Source organism: Musa acuminata, chromosome BXJ3-11 (assembly GCF_036884655.1).
Source record: "Musa acuminata AAA Group cultivar baxijiao chromosome BXJ3-11, Cavendish_Baxijiao_AAA, whole genome shotgun sequence".
Taxonomy (NCBI): domain Eukaryota; kingdom Viridiplantae; phylum Streptophyta; class Magnoliopsida; order Zingiberales; family Musaceae; genus Musa; species Musa acuminata.
The window spans coordinates 26,802,501-26,819,771 of NC_088359.1; the positions used below are offsets into that span (position 1 = coordinate 26,802,501).

Sequence of the window (17,271 nt, forward strand, 5' to 3'; positions counted from 1 at the left end):
ATGGTTGTGTTGTATTACATGTTTATATAAATTATGTATGTTTGTGCTAGATGTCATTGGGCTAAGCTATTTAAGAGCAAAGTTTGTCTTGGTGTACCGCTCGGTACGGGTGGTACCTACAAATCCGATAGGGGGCTGGTATGGGCGGTACATTGGTATGCTCCTATGTATCGTATGTCGATACACTCAGTATGGCTCGGTACAGTTTGGTATGTATTGTATCGACAGTTGGTCGATACACCGGTATAGACCAATAAGATGAACTATGGTTGGAAGTGATGAAGTGAAACTCAAGCTAGTCCAGCCCATGGATGTATGATGGGTTCAATCTCATCCCTATTTCGGGAGCATGATAGAATGCTATTTTATGTGTTTGTCATTTCAATATACCACCACATAAGCCAACCTTGTTAAGTTCTTACCTTAAGGATTAGGTTATAAGTCAGAATGTCTGAGGTGATGAGGAACTATTTGATACATGCATTATTAATTCTACAATTCTTTTTATGTATGTGCTCCTTTTTAATCCATTTATTGGACTTACTTGATTGTTAATTGTTTATCATTTCGTACAATGATCATCCTTGAATCTTGATAACCTATTCTTTTTTGGTTTGCATATGACTTGATTATTTTTGCAGGTATGACAAATATTACCAAACTCCTCGGCCAAAGAAGTATTTGAAACATTCAATGCAACTAAGGCATATTCTTTACTCGTAATATACTTGAATAGTACAAAGAATCATTCGAAGCACCCAGCTTGACTGAGGTATCTTTTGCATGTGATGCATCCACTTAGGACGAGAAAGCATATGATGTATTGCGATCAGGGCGTTCTCTTAGTGTGTGATGCATCCACCCAAGATAAAGAAACATAAGTCACTCGATGCAACTAACGTATCTCCATTGCAAGTGATGTGTTATAGAGGACAAAGTATCCAAATTGTCTAATGTGACTAATGTGCCCACTGTACACATGATGTGCCTGCTCAAGACAAAAAGCATCCGAAGTGCCCAATGCGATGAGGGTGTCTTCTTTGTGCATGACGCATTCGTCAATGACAAATAAGCATTCAAAGTATCCATCATGATTAAAACGTATGATTTTCATGACACATTTGCTTAGGATAAAGAAGCATTTGAATCTCCCCACATGACTAAGGTGTCCCTTTTACTTGTGATGCATCCACTTAGGACGAAAAAGCATGCAACGCGTTTGATGTGACTAAAGAATCCCTTGGGCGTGTGATTCATCTGAAGTGACCAATATGACCAAGGCATCTCCGCATGTGATACATCCGCCCATGACAAAGAAACATCCAAAAAACCTAATGCAACTAAAGAGTCTGGGTATTATAATTTAATATTTTATGATTATTTTATGAATATTATAATTTAATCCAAAAAACCTAATCACATAAATGTCAGATTTACATAAATAAGCTTTTCTAATCTGGGTATTATAATTTAATATTTTATGATTTGATCTTTAATTCACCTATTATTCATCGTCCGAGAGGTCGGGCAACAACTTGTTGATCCTTCACCATGGGGATAATCTCATCATCTTACTTGGAACTCTATTTAGTTGTTCCTTTGCATCATCTTGCTCCTTTGTTTCTCCCTTCAAGGATGTGTTGATCCTTGCACAAGAAGAGAAGTTATATAGAGGAAGGAAGAAAGAATGGTGTTGATTAAGTTGCACGAAGTTCTCAAGAGCACGGTGGAGCTACTCACAAGGCCCCGCACTGTTTCTGCCTTCAAGAAGAAGGGCGTCCTTAGCATCTCTGAGTTCATCCTCGCTGGTGATAACCTCGTCGCCAAGTGCCCCACCTGGTCTTGGTTAGCTCCTTTCTTCCTTCTATCCTCTTTGACTAGATTTGATATTTCTTTTGAATTAGGCTTTCTCTTTGTGGATTTGGTTAGGGAGGCAGGCGAGCCGAGCAAGAGGAAGTCCTACTTGCCAGCTGACAAGCAATACCTCATCACGAGAAATGGTAGGCCAGCCATTGAATTATAGATACTCGATTTCTAATTAATGATCATTAATTGGCGTTATGAGATCAGAAAAATGGAATTTTGTTTTCTTATGTTTGCTTAGTTTAATATTTAGACACATTTGTTTGATTCTTGTCCTATCTCATGGTGACACATTTGTTCGAGTCTTGTTCTTTCGTGGTTGTCACTTGGTTACAGTACCTTGTCTAAGGAGGGCTAGTTCAATGGAAGAAGAATACGATATTATAGGAGAAGAGATTCTTTTTGATACTAATGATGAAGATATTATTGGTTGGATAGTAACTCATCGGAAGCCAAGAGGTAATAAAAATCAGTATTAGAATTTTATTTATTTTCGTATATTATGCTTTTATATTTGATAATTTATGCATTTGAATTTTTCAGAGATCAAGCATTATAAGGAGGAAGCTATACCTTCCATTGAGTCTGTGGAAATTGACAAACGTGAGACTGTCACGTTCAACCCCATTTATTTTGCTATTGAGGAGGAGGAAGACATACCTGACATGGCAGATTCTGAGAAAAAGACAGAAACAGTAAATGCATATTTTTATATCTAATAATTCATTGGTGTCTTCTGAAACACTACAAGCTTTTTACGATTATTTTACGTATTTATGTGATTCTGATGATTTATTTTCTGTCAGGAGCATACACTCTCAGCATGAAGGTTCATTTTGCTATTATATTTTCTCCCTCAGGAAAATAGTTATATGACATTATCATTCTCATATATGGTTATGCTGGTCTGTGGCAATGCTGTCACAACAAAGTAATCAATACAAAATTTTTCGCTAAGTAAGATATTGATTATCATCTTACATATGAGAGGCAGTATAGAGGTTTGTTTTGGTAGGATACAATATATAAATATGTTTTGATATGCCAACATTTGTGGGGAAGGATAGTGACGTTCCTATCTTTTATCAAGCAGTGTTGTATTTGATTAATCAAATGATAATATTTCTTATATACTTTTAGTCAATATCTTAACATTTATGTAGGTCCTACTTGTCCAGGAACTTATGTTCCAATTTTTTTTTAATTAGCCATGTCACCATTTTATTCATCAAGTAGGCCTGTCATAAAGAATGATACAACTGGAAATGGGTCGTGAATGTAACATATTCTCCACAAATTAGCGACTGATTAAGGAAGTTATGGACTATAAAGCGGCTTAAGGAAATTGTGTAAGAAATCTCTATTATAGAAAACCATATTGATACAGACTTGGTCATGTATCATCAGCTAGTTATTGGCCATGCTGTAGCAAGAGGAAAGGAGAAAGTGGAGATTTTGGTCCCAAGGGTGCAAAATAGACTTTTTATCTAGTCCAATTGAATTGATTACTTAGTTTTGAGTTTTATTAATTAAGTTGAATATATTTTTGGTTGGATTTTCATCTTTTCCTTTGGAATGCAATTTTCTAAGATTAGGATATAAATATGTGTGTGTGTATTCATATATATATATATGTATATATATGTATTTATGTATGTATGTATTTATATGTATATGTATATGAATACATATACACATATACATACATACATACATATATGTATATATATTGTTGGTCCAAGATTGTTACATTTCACCTTTAGAGTTTCCTGAATATGCCTAAATTCATCAAAGGAAGGCAAACAAGAAATAGAAATCCTCGTCCAATTCAAGGATCACTATAGAATGGACGAATGAAAAGTAACTGCATGATTTTTTCTCAAATTCATAACTTTAATTGGAGGTTTTTTTGTGTCTTATTTACCCATTTGAGTTGTTTATAACTTCCTGCTTTTTGTATGTTTGCTGCCAAATTTTTTGATCTATGAATGTGTATGCTGATATACATATCTTGTTTAACTATTATATAGTACTCGTTATGAGCTATGTTGCTTTGTTTTCAGTAATGTTTTAGCTTAAACCTTTACCTATCTAGAAGCAATTTGCAGTGCCCATGACAATTTCAAATAATTGCAGGTCATCCTTCCATCAACTCATCTTGTTGCAAATGAACTTGAGGATGACAAAATTCTTCGGACTCGAACATATGACGTTAGCATAACGTAAGTATTTTACTTGCGAAAATACTCTTTTAATTTGAGTAATCTACTTTCTTTCACTAGTTTTTAGTGTCATATAACTTCTGTACGTAAAGATTTTATTTAAAGGTAAAAAAATTTCTGCAAACATGAAAATCCTGTTATATGTTTTATTAAATACAAGAAATTCATACAAACACCTCACTTTTAGCTGTACAACGCCATTTTGGATCTTTTGCGTTCAATAGTAAAATTTTAGAACTTACCTTCACTCTACGCGTGCTGCACATCTAACATTGTGATTTGCAGGTGTTGAAACAAGTTAGAGACCTCATAGTTAATACTTTTTTTCTCAAAAGGATAAGAAAATTATATCGGATGGGGTTTTGAACCCTCAACCTTTGCTAAGGCTAAGTGGGTTTGGTGCACAAAAATATATCGATTGAGGTGAGGTGTTTAAACAAATTAGAGACCTCATAGTCAAGACTTACTTTCACTCTTTAGCCCTTTAGAAGACGAGGAGTGTCAAGAATCAGATCTCCTCATAGACAGTTGTTTAACAATGCAAACAAGAAACCAAAAGACTAGAAGTCATGTGGTACGGTGAAGATAAGAAAGAAGTAGGTAAAATCAATATGGAGATAATGCAAATGATGTAGAAAAAGAAAGGAACTCTGTTAAGAATCAAGGAGAGAACATGGAGGAAAATAATTTAGAGCATAAAACAGTTAATGTTTGGTCAAACAGAAATGACATGGGAGAGAGAGAGAGAGAGAGAGAGAGAGAGAGAGAGAGAGAGAGAGAGTTGGGAGATGTGGGAAGTGCTGAAAAGAGCTCTTTTGTTTACACCGGCAGGATCGATACAGTATCTGACAGCTCGCTTGCATTGGTTTAATCCTTGTTAACTTTTTCTTGTTTCAGGAAGAAAGAAAAGATATTAAGCAATCATAAGGGGCCCACATGTGATCACTCTGCAGATAGTCCATCATGTGCAACTGATAAGTTTGAAGGGGTCAGATGTACTTAGCTCAACCCCCACAAGTAGAGGTTGTTCTATGATTGGCCCATTATGCATAGGTTGCTCAATTTTACCTTTGCATCGAGGCTGACCTTCTAAAATATTCAACCATTTCTCTCGATGTGCAAAGTATTTTAGCATATAATTTATTTTTCCTTGGCTGAACTATATCATAAACTGTAGCACTGAATACCTTATTTATTCAATGCATCCATAAGACTAGAAATGATCCTTCATTAAAAATGTTAAAAACCTAGTCTATTCATCTACTAATCAGCATTGAATTGAATTTTTGCTTCTTTGGCTTCCATCTTAGCAATTCAACTTGTAGATGTCCATAAGTTACAACCTTAATTTGCTTTAATATTGCAAGCATATATTTAGTTAAATCACAATATACTTTTAAAATGCTATTTTATGTGTTTGTCTTGAAAATGCTATTTTTGTAATAATCATCTTTGAATCTTGATATGTTTTATTTGATTTTGTAGGTATGACAAATATTATCAAACTCCTCATGTGTGGCTAACTGGATATGATGAGGTTGTTCCACTCCAATGATGCATCTTCATGATATAGTTTAAATTAGCATGCTATTTAAAGTAGTTTTATGGCTTCTTCTTTGATGGTATAGTTTTCATCTTTATGAATTTTATAATTAACTCACAGGCATTTAGCAGTCTACTATTATAAACTGACCTACTAGTCTATCCATGTTAACAGCAATTTCGCAATGTACTTTCTGAAGCCCCTGTGTCAGAAATTATGTATTATGAACTCATTTGATAAGACTGATATAGGGTAAGTTGCCGATACAAAAGAAGTAATATAATTCTAGTAAAAAATGGAAAGTCTTGTCGTCATATTTTCTTCTATTGGTTGCAATTAGTTGGAGCATGATTTCTCTACTTTCAATTTATACATGACGCTAGCATGGTGGGATACAAATTTCCTTTTCTTTTCATCAAAATGATCAGTGTCGCGGCTGGAGTGTCGATTGTAACTTCATGTGCTATTCTCGACAAAGCTGCATAGAGTCTGAGGCATTAAGATTTACTTGTTACTTTATAGACTATATTAAAATATTAGGATGTTGATGATTTTGGTTAATCCTCTTCATATTCTGGTATTCTGTTTCAGTGGAGGATGCCTTTGCAGCCGGAACTTATATTTGAAGATGTGAACGAAGACCACACACAGAAAACAGTAATGTCATTGTTCTAATCTCTACATTGCATCTGATTTAATGTGTTTCCCATAAATACTAATTATGCTAAAAACTTGATAAGACGTGTAACCCTGGAACTTCAATGGACTTGAAGATATGAGTGTATACTTTAGCATGAGAAATGGATCTGCCTTCAATTTGGCTGGACTTATGGATGAAAAATTACCATCTTGCATCTGATTTTCATCGTTGGAATTCATTGATTAACAATTTAGGGTTAGGATATGTTTAGGTGCCAAGACAAAAGCTATTTATGCAAGAATTGAGGCATGTTATAACATCTGTTAAAATGTGCAAGTAAGTATTTGATTTAAAAAGTGGTGCAGAGGTAAAGTTGGTTAGTTTTTCATATAATGGTCTTGTTCAAAGAGTTGAAACAATACAATTATAGGACAACAGGCATGTACTTTTGGAGTGTTGTTTATATCAGAATTGTGGTCTGCAAAATATTCCCCCCCCAAAAAATGATTCTTCTTTAATACTATTTAGGTTCCACATTATATGATTCTCATAGGCCTTAATATACTTCGTTTTTCCTTTCTTTTAATTTTAGGTTTATGCTCTTTTCTTTACATTCAATCTAAACCTTGTTTCTATTCAAAGAGCCTCTTGAAAACTCTCTTTCTTTTGCATCCTCATGAATGAAATGCCATTTTTTGGGGATTTTTGTCCCTTTGTTAAGCTTAATTTTCATCTGGTTATTAATTTCGTTATTTGGAAATTGACAGGTGACAATTGAAAATCATCCTCATTTGTGCCTGAAGCATGCATCTGTACATCCATGCCGTCATGCGGCTGTCGTAAAAAAAATGCTGGATGTTCTCATATCACGCGGAATTGAACCAGAAGTTGACAAGTAACATTTTTCTTATGTTTGTCACTCTGCTTCTTGCCCTTAGTAGGGGAGCTAAGGCAGCTCGTGTTCATGCATCGTCATGTCATGCTCCCCTACTCAATGTTCCACTAGTTAATATCGTTAAACAGCATCACAAGGGTTGATGAAGGAAGGAGTGACTCATAATTCTCTCTTCATTCTTTTGCAGGTACCTTTTCTTGTTCTTGAAGTTTATCTCCTCAGTGGTTCCGACGATCGAGTATGACTACACAATGGACTTTGATCTTTGAAGTTCCAGTCACCAACAAGAGACATGAACGCTGCCACCTGAGGTACTTATACAGCATGATGATATGCCCAATTAGTGGCACATGCTCATCGAACTTTATATGGAGCTTAATGAAAGATTCTTCTTTTTGTGGTCAGCGACTAAGATTTGTATAAGCTTATGTTGTATAATAGTCATAATGATACTATTGATCGGTAGATGTGATAGTCACAAAGCTAGATTAGATTATGTTTTTTGCAGGATTGAGATGTCAGTGGTGGAATTGTAATACTCCATTCTGGTCAAACATTGAATGCTAGAGGCTGTTTGAATTGGATTATAGGGGTTATCTCATTGAGTCGAATCATGAGAAGTTATATTAGAGAAGATCTGAGGTTTGGTAATATTACATCGTTTTTCTGATATTTAATGCAATTTAAGTTAATTGGATATTACGAATGGCAAATCATCATAGTCTGTGAGATTGACGTAATCGATGGATATGATCTTTCCGGGTATGATTCTGGGCCTGTGAAGCGGGTGTGAAAAGCATTTCAAGAAACAAGGCATCGCGAGGTCCTTTTGTAACTAACCATCGCGAGGTCTTTGTCGTTCCGGCCGTTTTCCCTCCAAACAGGTCACACCCTAATCCTCATCCTGCGTCCTCCCCCCGCCGCGGTCTACGCGTCCGCCGAGCTCCCTCGCGGCCGCCTCGGTCACCATTGTTCCGGCGTCTCCTTTGCCTTTCATCAAATGGTCGTTTCGGCGTCTCCTTTGCCTTTCATCAAGCGGTTCCGCGGCAAAATGATCGTGGTCAACTACGTCTTTCATCAGCGACCTCGTTCTTCTTTCGTGCGACGGCCTACGCCCCATCCTCGTCCATGATGACCACCCGGAGATCGACTCCTCGCTCCTCCGTCTCGTCATGAGGAACACAAACTTGGCTGACTTTGTGGTCCAAGGTTCAATTTAGTTAGTAATTACATGGTGCAGATTGATCATATTAGATATCACTTACACCTACACAAGCGGTCAAATGGTTGATTGCATTTGGTAAGTACTCAAGGGTTTCTTTCATTGTGTTCTTGAGTATCATTCCTTTTTCTTTTCTTCTCTGAGTTAAATTGTTGAGGTCAGGTGCCGAAGGTGAAGGCAGATACCAAAACAAACTTATATACTGCCGTCTAAATGGAAGCTGATAATTATTGTTTTACTGAAAGTGTTACACATTGGTTGCTTTGATGTGATTTAGATGATAACAAAATGACATGCATTGATAGTGTATGATTGTGACAAAAAAAAAAGAGTAGTTAGAATTGTTAGATTATGTGACCCTATTTAATTGATAAATAATATTAGATCTGATTGGATTCTAACGAAAGTTATTAGTCAATAGAAAGAAAGTTCAATTATGATAGGATTTCTTACGAGGGAGAAACTCTCATAATTATTTATTCTAGATCCTTTGCTCTTGTCTATATATAGACAAAACCTTCTATATATGAACATGATAGATCTACATTTGATGATTTCTAGAAACTCCATGAAAGATAGACCTTCCTTCTTAGAACTTTTGGTATCAAAAATTCAAATGTACAAGTTATCAAATGTAAAAGCACATTCAAATATTGATTATTCTCTACCTTGGCATCATTGCATGAGTCATCAATCAATCACCATTGTCAACATCATCATTATCATGAAGCACTTTCCCTTATATAGCATTGTATTCTTCTTCCATTGAACTAGCCTGCCAATAGACAACAATCATGATTGGTTAGGCAAGAGCCAAAACAAATGGGTCTAGTTATTAAATTGGTTGAACATGAGAAAACAAAACGTTATCTTTCTGATCTCATAACACCAACTAGCAATCATTAATTAGAAATAGAATATTTTTAATTCGATGGTTAACGTAATAAGGTATTCCTTGTCAGCCGTTGAGTATGACTTCCTAATCCTTGGTGCTAAGCCTACCTCGCTAACCAAATCCGTGAAGAATAAAAGTAATTCAAAATAAATTTTGAATCTAGTCAAAGAGGGAAGGAGGAAGAGAGTGGCTAACCAAGAGTAGGTTCGCTGCTTGATGATGAAGATAGGTGAGGTTATCACCAAGTGCTCTTGGGCGTCAAGTGCCTCACCTGGTTTGGGTTAGCCCCTCCTTTCCTCCTCTCTTCTATGACAAGATTCTATATTTCTCTTAAATTGGGTTTTGCTCTTCGTGGATTTGGTTTAGGAAGGTGGGCAAACAAAACGTAAGGAAATCATGCTTTCTATCTGACAAGCAATACCCTGTCATGAAGAATGGTATACACATCATGTGGGTATAGATACTCTCTTTCCAATTAATAGTCACTACTTGGTGCTACAAGATCAGTAAATAGAATTTTGTTTAGGGTTTAGGGTTTATGAGATTAATAGTCACCTTAGATTAGGGTTGTACCTAATCTAAGGTGAGCTAGTTTGAAGATTCTTTTTTATAATGGTGATTGGTTGGTGACTCATACACTGTTAAAAGGTAAAGCAAAAAAATTAATATTTGGATTTGATTTGTTTTATTACACTTTTACTTTTACATTTGGTTATTTGTGCATATAAATTTTTTAGAGACCAAGAGTTCTAAGGAGAAGGAAGGTCTATCTTCTATGGAGTTTTTGAAAATCAACAAAGGTGGAGCTATCAGGTCCATCCTTTTATTTTGGTGCTGAGGAGGAAGATATACCTCACATGATGGAGTATGAAGATCGCAACTTCATCAAGACATCTGGCAAGTGCACATTTTCGCGAGAAACACTATTACCTTCTACAATATTCTTATGTGATTCTCATAATTCATTTTTTATTATGGGCATGCACTCCAACATGTGGGGTCATTTTGTCATCACATTTTAACCCTTAGGAAAATCGTCATATGGCATTATTATTTTCATATGATGATGCTGGCTTATGACAGGAATATTGCAGCACAGTAATCAATGGATAAATAATTGATTATCATCTTAAGTTTGTTTTAGTATGCTACAACATGTAGATTTGTTTTGATATGCCAAAATTTGTGGGTTTTGTTATGATTTAGATGACCCTGTAAATGCTGAGAAAATGATTTGAGTCTTTCATAGAATATTAATTAGCATCATTTTATGTAAGAGGGATAGCATGCAAGACTGTTTCAGTATGTTAATATTGGTGGGGCCTTATCATATTTAAATTAAACCAACTTATGGTGAGGAAATGAGCTAAATCTCAGTGGGTTTAGGATTTGAATCTCTTCTAGGAATAAACTGAAGTACAAGATGGAAGTACAAACCTAATGCTCTTTAGCATTTGTCATAATTGGAGATCAATGTAGATTTGTTTGGATTAGCAGCTAATTGTCTATGTAAATCAATTTGATTATCTTATTTTGAGAATGTATGTTTCGTCATATTAGTCCCTTTTGTGGCATTTGGGATCGTTATGGTCAGGCTTGGATTTGTTTAAATCAATGACCATATTGATTTCCTGTTTGTTTTATGTGTTTAAGAGTCAACTAATTTCTCCCTTTCTTATTGTTGGCAAGCTGCAGATATCCATTTTTATTGGGTAATTATCGGGACAAATTTACACAGTAGTCCTGCATTACCTAAAAGTATGTTGCTGGTTAAATAGACTGTGGGGAAGGATAAGTCTGGCTGTGATGTTTCTATTTTTTCGCTAAGTAGTGTTGTATTTGATTAATCTAATGGTAATATTTCTTATAAACTTGTAGCCAATATCTTTAAATTTTATGTAGGTCCTACTTGTCAGGAACCTTATGTTTGAAACTTTTTTTTGTTAAATTGGCCATGTCACATTAGCCACTGATCAAGGAAGCTATGGAGTACTAAGCAGTTTAAAGAAATAGTATGTACTTAAGTGGTCATGTATCATTTGCTGGTTGTCAGCCATGGTTCTGGGACATATACTATGGAAAGAGGAAAGGAGTGAGTGGAGATTTTGGCCCCATATCTTGTCTTATGATCATGTCACTGAAAGTTGTTCTTAGCTAATAAATGAAAATATAAGCATCAAACACATTGCTAGTCATCCTTTTCGGTAGACTTAATTTTCTGCTGCTATTTCTTTTCATCCCAAACATGCCTTCGGTTGTCACGATCATTGTTTGACTAGTTAATATCATGAATGATGAATCAGCTTCCTAAGGCTGGATGCAGCAATGTGTCATGATGCTCTCTCATTCTTTTGTAGGTAGCTTTCTTGTTTTATCACCTCGGTGGTTCCTACAATCTGAGTATGACTACACAATGGACTTTGATCTTGATGTTCAGGTACGGCCTCGTTTTTTTTTAAAAATAATTTTCATTCATTACGTCAAACGATATACAAGACGTGCATGTCGACTTGAACATTAGACCTATCGACTGTGCAACAGTATACTAAGTTACTAACCACTAGATGTGTCAACAGAGAAAAGAGTTGTGCTCTATGGTTGGTTATATTTAAAGGAATTTGTGTGCTATTGATGGATTCCTATTGCATGTTCTTGGGAGAAGGATAATGGTCTCATGACATAACAGGAAAAGCACCTCATATATGCCTTCATTGTATCAGATTGAAGCAAGCATGCAGAAGGCTTGAAGCAATTTATATATGCCTGTCTGCTTATAGTAAGCATTGTACTACATACTACAAACTACACATTTGTGTGTGAATCATATCACACTTTGTGAAGTCATGTTTTTGAACTCCATATGATTAGCTGAGCAGTTTGCCATTTGAAATTATGTACTTTTGCAAACGAAAATGGGTTCATATCATAGCATCAAGGGTTTATGCAGTTAGTGAAAGATGATTCTTCTTTGTCCTCTTGTTTTTGGGGTTTGGCTAGCATGTTTTTTTGATCAGTAACTATGATGACTTGGGACTTTCTAGTTCAAACGGTAACCTTATTTTCATCATATCATTATTTTTTTGTGCATTGTGATAATTACTTTCGAAGATTTGTCTCTTCATCTTCACCGTGGATGAGCTTATATAACATACTATTGATCAGTAGTAAATGTGAATGCCATAAAGTTAGATTAGATTTTGGTTTTGCAGGGTTGAGGTGTGAGTATCGTATTTGGGCTTTTGGCTTGGGATGCTCTAGTTTAGGTTCACATCAGATACAATAGAAGATTTGACTCTGGTTATGGGGTTAGATTGGTTCACTATTGTTTATGAGGTTAATTATTTTGGATTCGAGCTTTTGAGCTAACTTGCAATTATCTCATCCAATTGAATCTACATATTTACTATAAAAGATTATGCATGGATAATATTGGAGGCACATACCAATCTAGATCGTGGAACCGATGCAGTCACCATGAGGAATAATATATACAATCTTATTCCAACACATATTAGTCAATAAACCAATGAAATTATACAAAGCATCAGTGGCATGACAATGGTTTCATTATTAAGATACTGCGTCGTTCATGAAATATGTAATGCAGATTAGTTAAATGAATATTATGAATAGCATATCATCGACGTTTGTGAGATTGACGTGATCGATGGAGATGATCGTTCCGGGTATGATTGTGGGTCGCCGTGCTGAGTGCGAAACAAATTTCCACGAAGGAAGATATTTTAGGGGTAATTTTGTAACTATATATTGAGACGGCTATACTTGCAAAGAGAGATGTATTCCCGCTTCCCCGGGCGGTGACCGCATCACATCCTGCGTTTTTCCTCCCCTGTTCGTTCGGTAATCCTATCGAACACCTCTCCGGCGTCACGATGGTCGTCGCGCAAACCACTACGACTCCCCTCTGCGGCCGCCTTCCCTTTAGATCCCTCCATAAAGATGACTTTAATCCTAATCCCAGCTTCCTTCCCGCGCGGTCGACCCGTCCGAGCTCCCTCGCCGCCGCCGCCGCCTCGATCACCACCGTTCCAGCGTCTTCTTTGCCGGTCGTGCAATCGCCGGCTCAGGCGCGGGTCGACATCCTGTCGGAGTCTCTACCCTTCATCCAGCGGTTCCGCGGCAAGACCATCGTGGTCAAGTACGGCGGCGCCGCCATGAAGTCCGCCACCCTCCAGTCGTCTGTCATCAACGACCTCGTTCTCCTCTCGTGCGTCGGCCTCCGCCCCGTCCTTGTCCATGGTGGTGGTCCGGAGATCAACTCTTGGCTCCTACGTCTCGGCCACGAGCCGCAGTTCCACAATGGGCTCCGCGTCACCGACGCCCTCACCATGGAAGTCGTTGAGATGGTCCTCGTCGGCAAGGTCAACAAGTCTCTGGTCTCTCTCATAAACAGCGCCGGCGGCACCGCCGTTGGCCTCTGCGGCAAAGACGCGCGCCTCCTCACGGCCCGCCCTACCCCTGACGCCGCTGCCCTTGGCTTTGTCGGTGAGGTTGCGCGCGTCGACCCGGGGATCCTCCGCCCCGTTCTGGCCGACGGTCACATCCCCGTCATCGCGTCCGTGGCTGCGGATGAGAATGGGCAGAGCTACAATGTGAACGCCGATACGGCTGCTGGGGAAATTGCAGCCGCAATGGGGGCTGAGAAGCTGATTTTACTGACGGATGTGGCCGGGATCTTAGAGGATCGGAATGATCCTAACAGCCTTGTGAAGGAGATTGATATCAGTGGGATAAGGAAGATGGTGATGGAGAAGAAGGTGGCCGGGGGAATGATCCCCAAGGTGAACTGCTGTGTGAGGTCGCTCGCCCAGGGGGTGCGAACTGCTAGTATAATAGATGGCCGGGTTCCACACTCTCTGCTTCTCGAGATTCTGACGGATGAGGGCGCGGGGACGATGATCACTGGGTGAGTGTGACGGTGCAAGCCATGGAAAGCTTGAGCTTGTGATAGTACAACTAGGAGAGGTACTAATTTCTACTTCTTCTTCAACTTCCTAAGATTACAATATACCATGCATCAATGCTAGAACTAGTAAGATATCAGTATACTGTGGATCGTAGTCTATGATAATTGTCATGCATGACCGTGTTTCCTTTCTTACTTGTCATCACTCTGTCTGATAAATTGAATGCAGTAGGGCAAGTTGTTTTATCAGAATTACTAAAGCTACTGAGCAACTTATTTATGGTTTATTCAGTATAATCTTTCATAATTCTTCATATTCCAATTCTTTTTGAAATATCATTGATTGCTAGTGGCATTTGATTGGAAAACCTGAGATGCCATGAGGTAGGAGTCACATACATTACTTGGTGAGAAAATATCGATTGTTTCGCACATTCCAACAGTTGCTTTCCAAGAGCAGATTGTTTTCTTTCTTGTATTGGAGAAAGGTCGTAGTGCAGCTTAACGATTAATGTTACAACTAATGGAGGATAGCTGATTGCCAAGCACGATTGAATCTCTCAAAGCTAAGTTCAGCCTATATCATAACAAAAAGCAATGCCTCCAAAAGTTCACTGGTTGTAAGCTGGCTGAGGCTCTGATAAGAACAGCTGGCTTGCATGTATGTGCATGTGTAAACGGAGCTCTTCTTTGGAAACTTTCTTCCTCTCTATTAACATATTTTTAGCATTTTTCTTTAAAAAAATTAAGCTTTTGCTGGGCCTGCATGACACCATTTGGGTTGAGTATACCAAGAAAATTTTCTCTCCATCACTTTAATATCCAGTACATGGTTATTTATGTCTACCTTTTGTGCAGCATTAGGATAGGGCAGAAAAAAAAAATGTATATATATATATATATATATATATAAACTTCTCTTGTGTCATCTTTTGTTCTCTCTCTCTCTCCCCCATGAAACCTAGCTATATTATGTTACAAACAAGGAGCAGGTGTTTTCAAAGATAGGAATTCTATTGTGATTCTCTAATTTGAGAAAGAGAAAGACCTTCCAATAGAGAACAAGAGAGGATGAGGTAGAAACTAACTAATATAACTATTAATATTATGAGCTAACAAAACTAATACAAGTCTTAATGATAGCACGAAGTTTTATAACTAATATCTATTTCATTTTAGGAGGTCTTGTAGGAGGAAAATTTCTTTTTCGCCAAAATTCCACAAAAGAAACCTTCAGTTCAGAACTCTTCACATTATGATATCAAGACTTTTATATATGAAATCGACTCAAAACAGGAATTTTATGATTGTTTTAAAATAATAACTCCAAAAATAAAGACCATAATTAGTTGGAAAATAACTAGAAATCATAAAAGGTATGTCCTAAAATGTTATCCTCTTCTATCAGTTTTAAAGGTTCCTTTTGGGTTGGATTTGCCTTGCAAAGTCAAGCTGTAATCAAACATGTTGCCTAGGATTCATAGGAGTTGCATGGACCCTGACAAGATTTAGCTCAGTAACCAAAGTGCTTTTTAGCCATAAGAGATCCACAGAGACCTAGGGCTAATCTAGCTTGATTGAATGGGGGTTCTTCAAGGTAACAATTTGCACCTTGTGATTAGTCACATCTCCAATCATATGGTGTAAGTATCTTCAATGTTCAATTTTCATGTTCATGGCTTGAACTGGGTTAGTTCCAAATAATGTTAGACAAGATGCTAAGTTTATCACGTGTATTGTTCAGTTCCAGACACATTAAAGTAAAACAGAACTTTAAAATGCCATGATGGTGAAAGCTAGCAACATCATTGTAGAGGTAATTTTACTGTGAGCTGTCTTGTGCTTCACAGATGGATAGACTTTCTGCCTTAAGCCATAGAAAAGGTTTCTTTGTAAATTCTGTGTAAGAGGATTTACTTTTCTATATGAGATATGGGAGTGTGGCATCCCTCCAAATTCAGATTGGAAGGAGAGAGGGTGTTATAGGAGGAGACTTGATGCTCAATGGCGTGATAGGTGAAAAGAATCACCAATTTGAAAAGAAGAAAACAGGTAGGGTTATCCAGCATACTTCACCAATAAAGGTGAAAATAAAAATGCACCTATTGACATCCATACTAGTGGTAGCATTCTGTTTGACTACTTGTAGGACTCCTAGGGAGAAGGCTTCCCATGGCAAGTTCAGTTTTTCTTATATGCAATAAGTTTTAAACTCATTGGCACCTCAGAAAATGAGGGTTATCTTTGTTAATGATATCTTTTAAAATAGGATCTTTTAAGCCTCAAGAAGATCGAAGTATCTTAGCTTATTATATTGTATAATATTTCAATAATAGAACTTAGTCCTATTTATTTAATTTCTATTGCTATCATTGTTGGTCATGGATTGAGTTGTTTCACCAGTGCAAGCATCCTCGTTCATCCCCTAAAAGCGGCTTGATTTATAATGGCACACTCTTGGTCATTTTGTGGATTCTATATATCTCATTGATTGTGCTATCTTTTACTTTTTTGCCTACATCTAATCTGACACTTCAAATCCAACTTCCTGATATTGTTCTTTTCTAGCACCTACTGTGTGAGTGGGCAAAAGTAGATTACAAAGGTTAGTTACTAAGAATAGAAAGACTTCATTGATTTGTTCTTGATCCACATAAGAATTTGTTTTTCCATGTCATATGGTGCATTTGATTCTAACATGATCTCATGTGCTCTCTCTCTCTCTCTCTCTCTCTCTAAGTCTTTTGTTCTACATGTTGAAACATTTAGGTGGCTTTCTTTGGTGGTCTCTTCCATTCGAGAAGTTCAGTTGTACCAGTTGGAATCTAATGTATACGACATGGGTAAAAACTCGGAAAAGCTTGATTTTTTTCCGTCTGTTCTTGTGCCATGTTGGTCTTTCATCTGTATGATGCTAATAACATGGAAATGGGCAGGAAAGGCCAAATGAACTTCTCCCATGCTTAAATTGCCTTGTTGGTTTATGATTATGATTAAATTTTAGATGATGATTGATCATATAATTGCGTGGTTACAAACATAATCGAAATTTTTATCAGGATGA

The 17,271-nt window shown here is 37.1% G+C and overlaps 2 protein-coding genes and 1 long non-coding RNA gene across 3 annotated transcripts in view; all 3 read left to right on the forward strand.

The window, feature by feature from the left end:
* LOC103971620 (autophagy-related protein 3-like) overlaps positions 1-7,764 on the forward strand; it is a 10,028-nt gene extending 2,264 nt beyond the window's left edge. The window contains exons 2-10 of the mRNA XM_009385679.3: positions 642-1,845; positions 1,930-2,000; positions 2,200-2,322; positions 2,407-2,558; positions 4,000-4,085; positions 5,571-5,622; positions 6,220-6,285; positions 7,036-7,163; positions 7,351-7,764. Coding sequence (XP_009383954.2) covers positions 1,688-1,845; positions 1,930-2,000; positions 2,200-2,322; positions 2,407-2,558; positions 4,000-4,085; positions 5,571-5,622; positions 6,220-6,285; positions 7,036-7,163; positions 7,351-7,432 — 918 coding nt within the window. The 5' untranslated portion in view covers positions 642-1,687 and the 3' untranslated portion in view covers positions 7,433-7,764. The remainder of the gene's footprint in view (positions 1-641; positions 1,846-1,929; positions 2,001-2,199; positions 2,323-2,406; positions 2,559-3,999; positions 4,086-5,570; positions 5,623-6,219; positions 6,286-7,035; positions 7,164-7,350) is intronic.
* A 112-nt stretch (positions 7,765-7,876) lies between these two features.
* Positions 7,877-11,893, forward strand: LOC135652516 (uncharacterized). Its single transcript, XR_010502144.1, has 3 exons — positions 7,877-9,730; positions 10,018-10,181; positions 11,642-11,893. It is a non-coding gene; the product is annotated as an uncharacterized LOC135652516 (long non-coding RNA).
* A 1,188-nt stretch (positions 11,894-13,081) lies between these two features.
* On the forward strand, positions 13,082-17,175 carry LOC135652104 (uncharacterized). The gene is made up of 2 exons (XM_065172804.1): positions 13,082-14,266; positions 16,977-17,175. Exon 1 carries the CDS (start codon positions 13,174-13,176, stop codon positions 14,209-14,211), a length of 1,038 nt encoding a protein of 345 aa, XP_065028876.1. The 5' UTR covers positions 13,082-13,173; the 3' UTR covers positions 14,212-14,266; positions 16,977-17,175.
* Positions 17,176-17,271: the final 96 nt, after the last annotated feature.

What these genes read in the sequence shown, in the direction of transcription:
- LOC135652104 (XM_065172804.1), top strand. Translation starts at nt 13,174, where the DNA reads ATGGTCGTCGCGCAAACCACTACGACTCCCCTCTGCGGCCGCCTTCCC.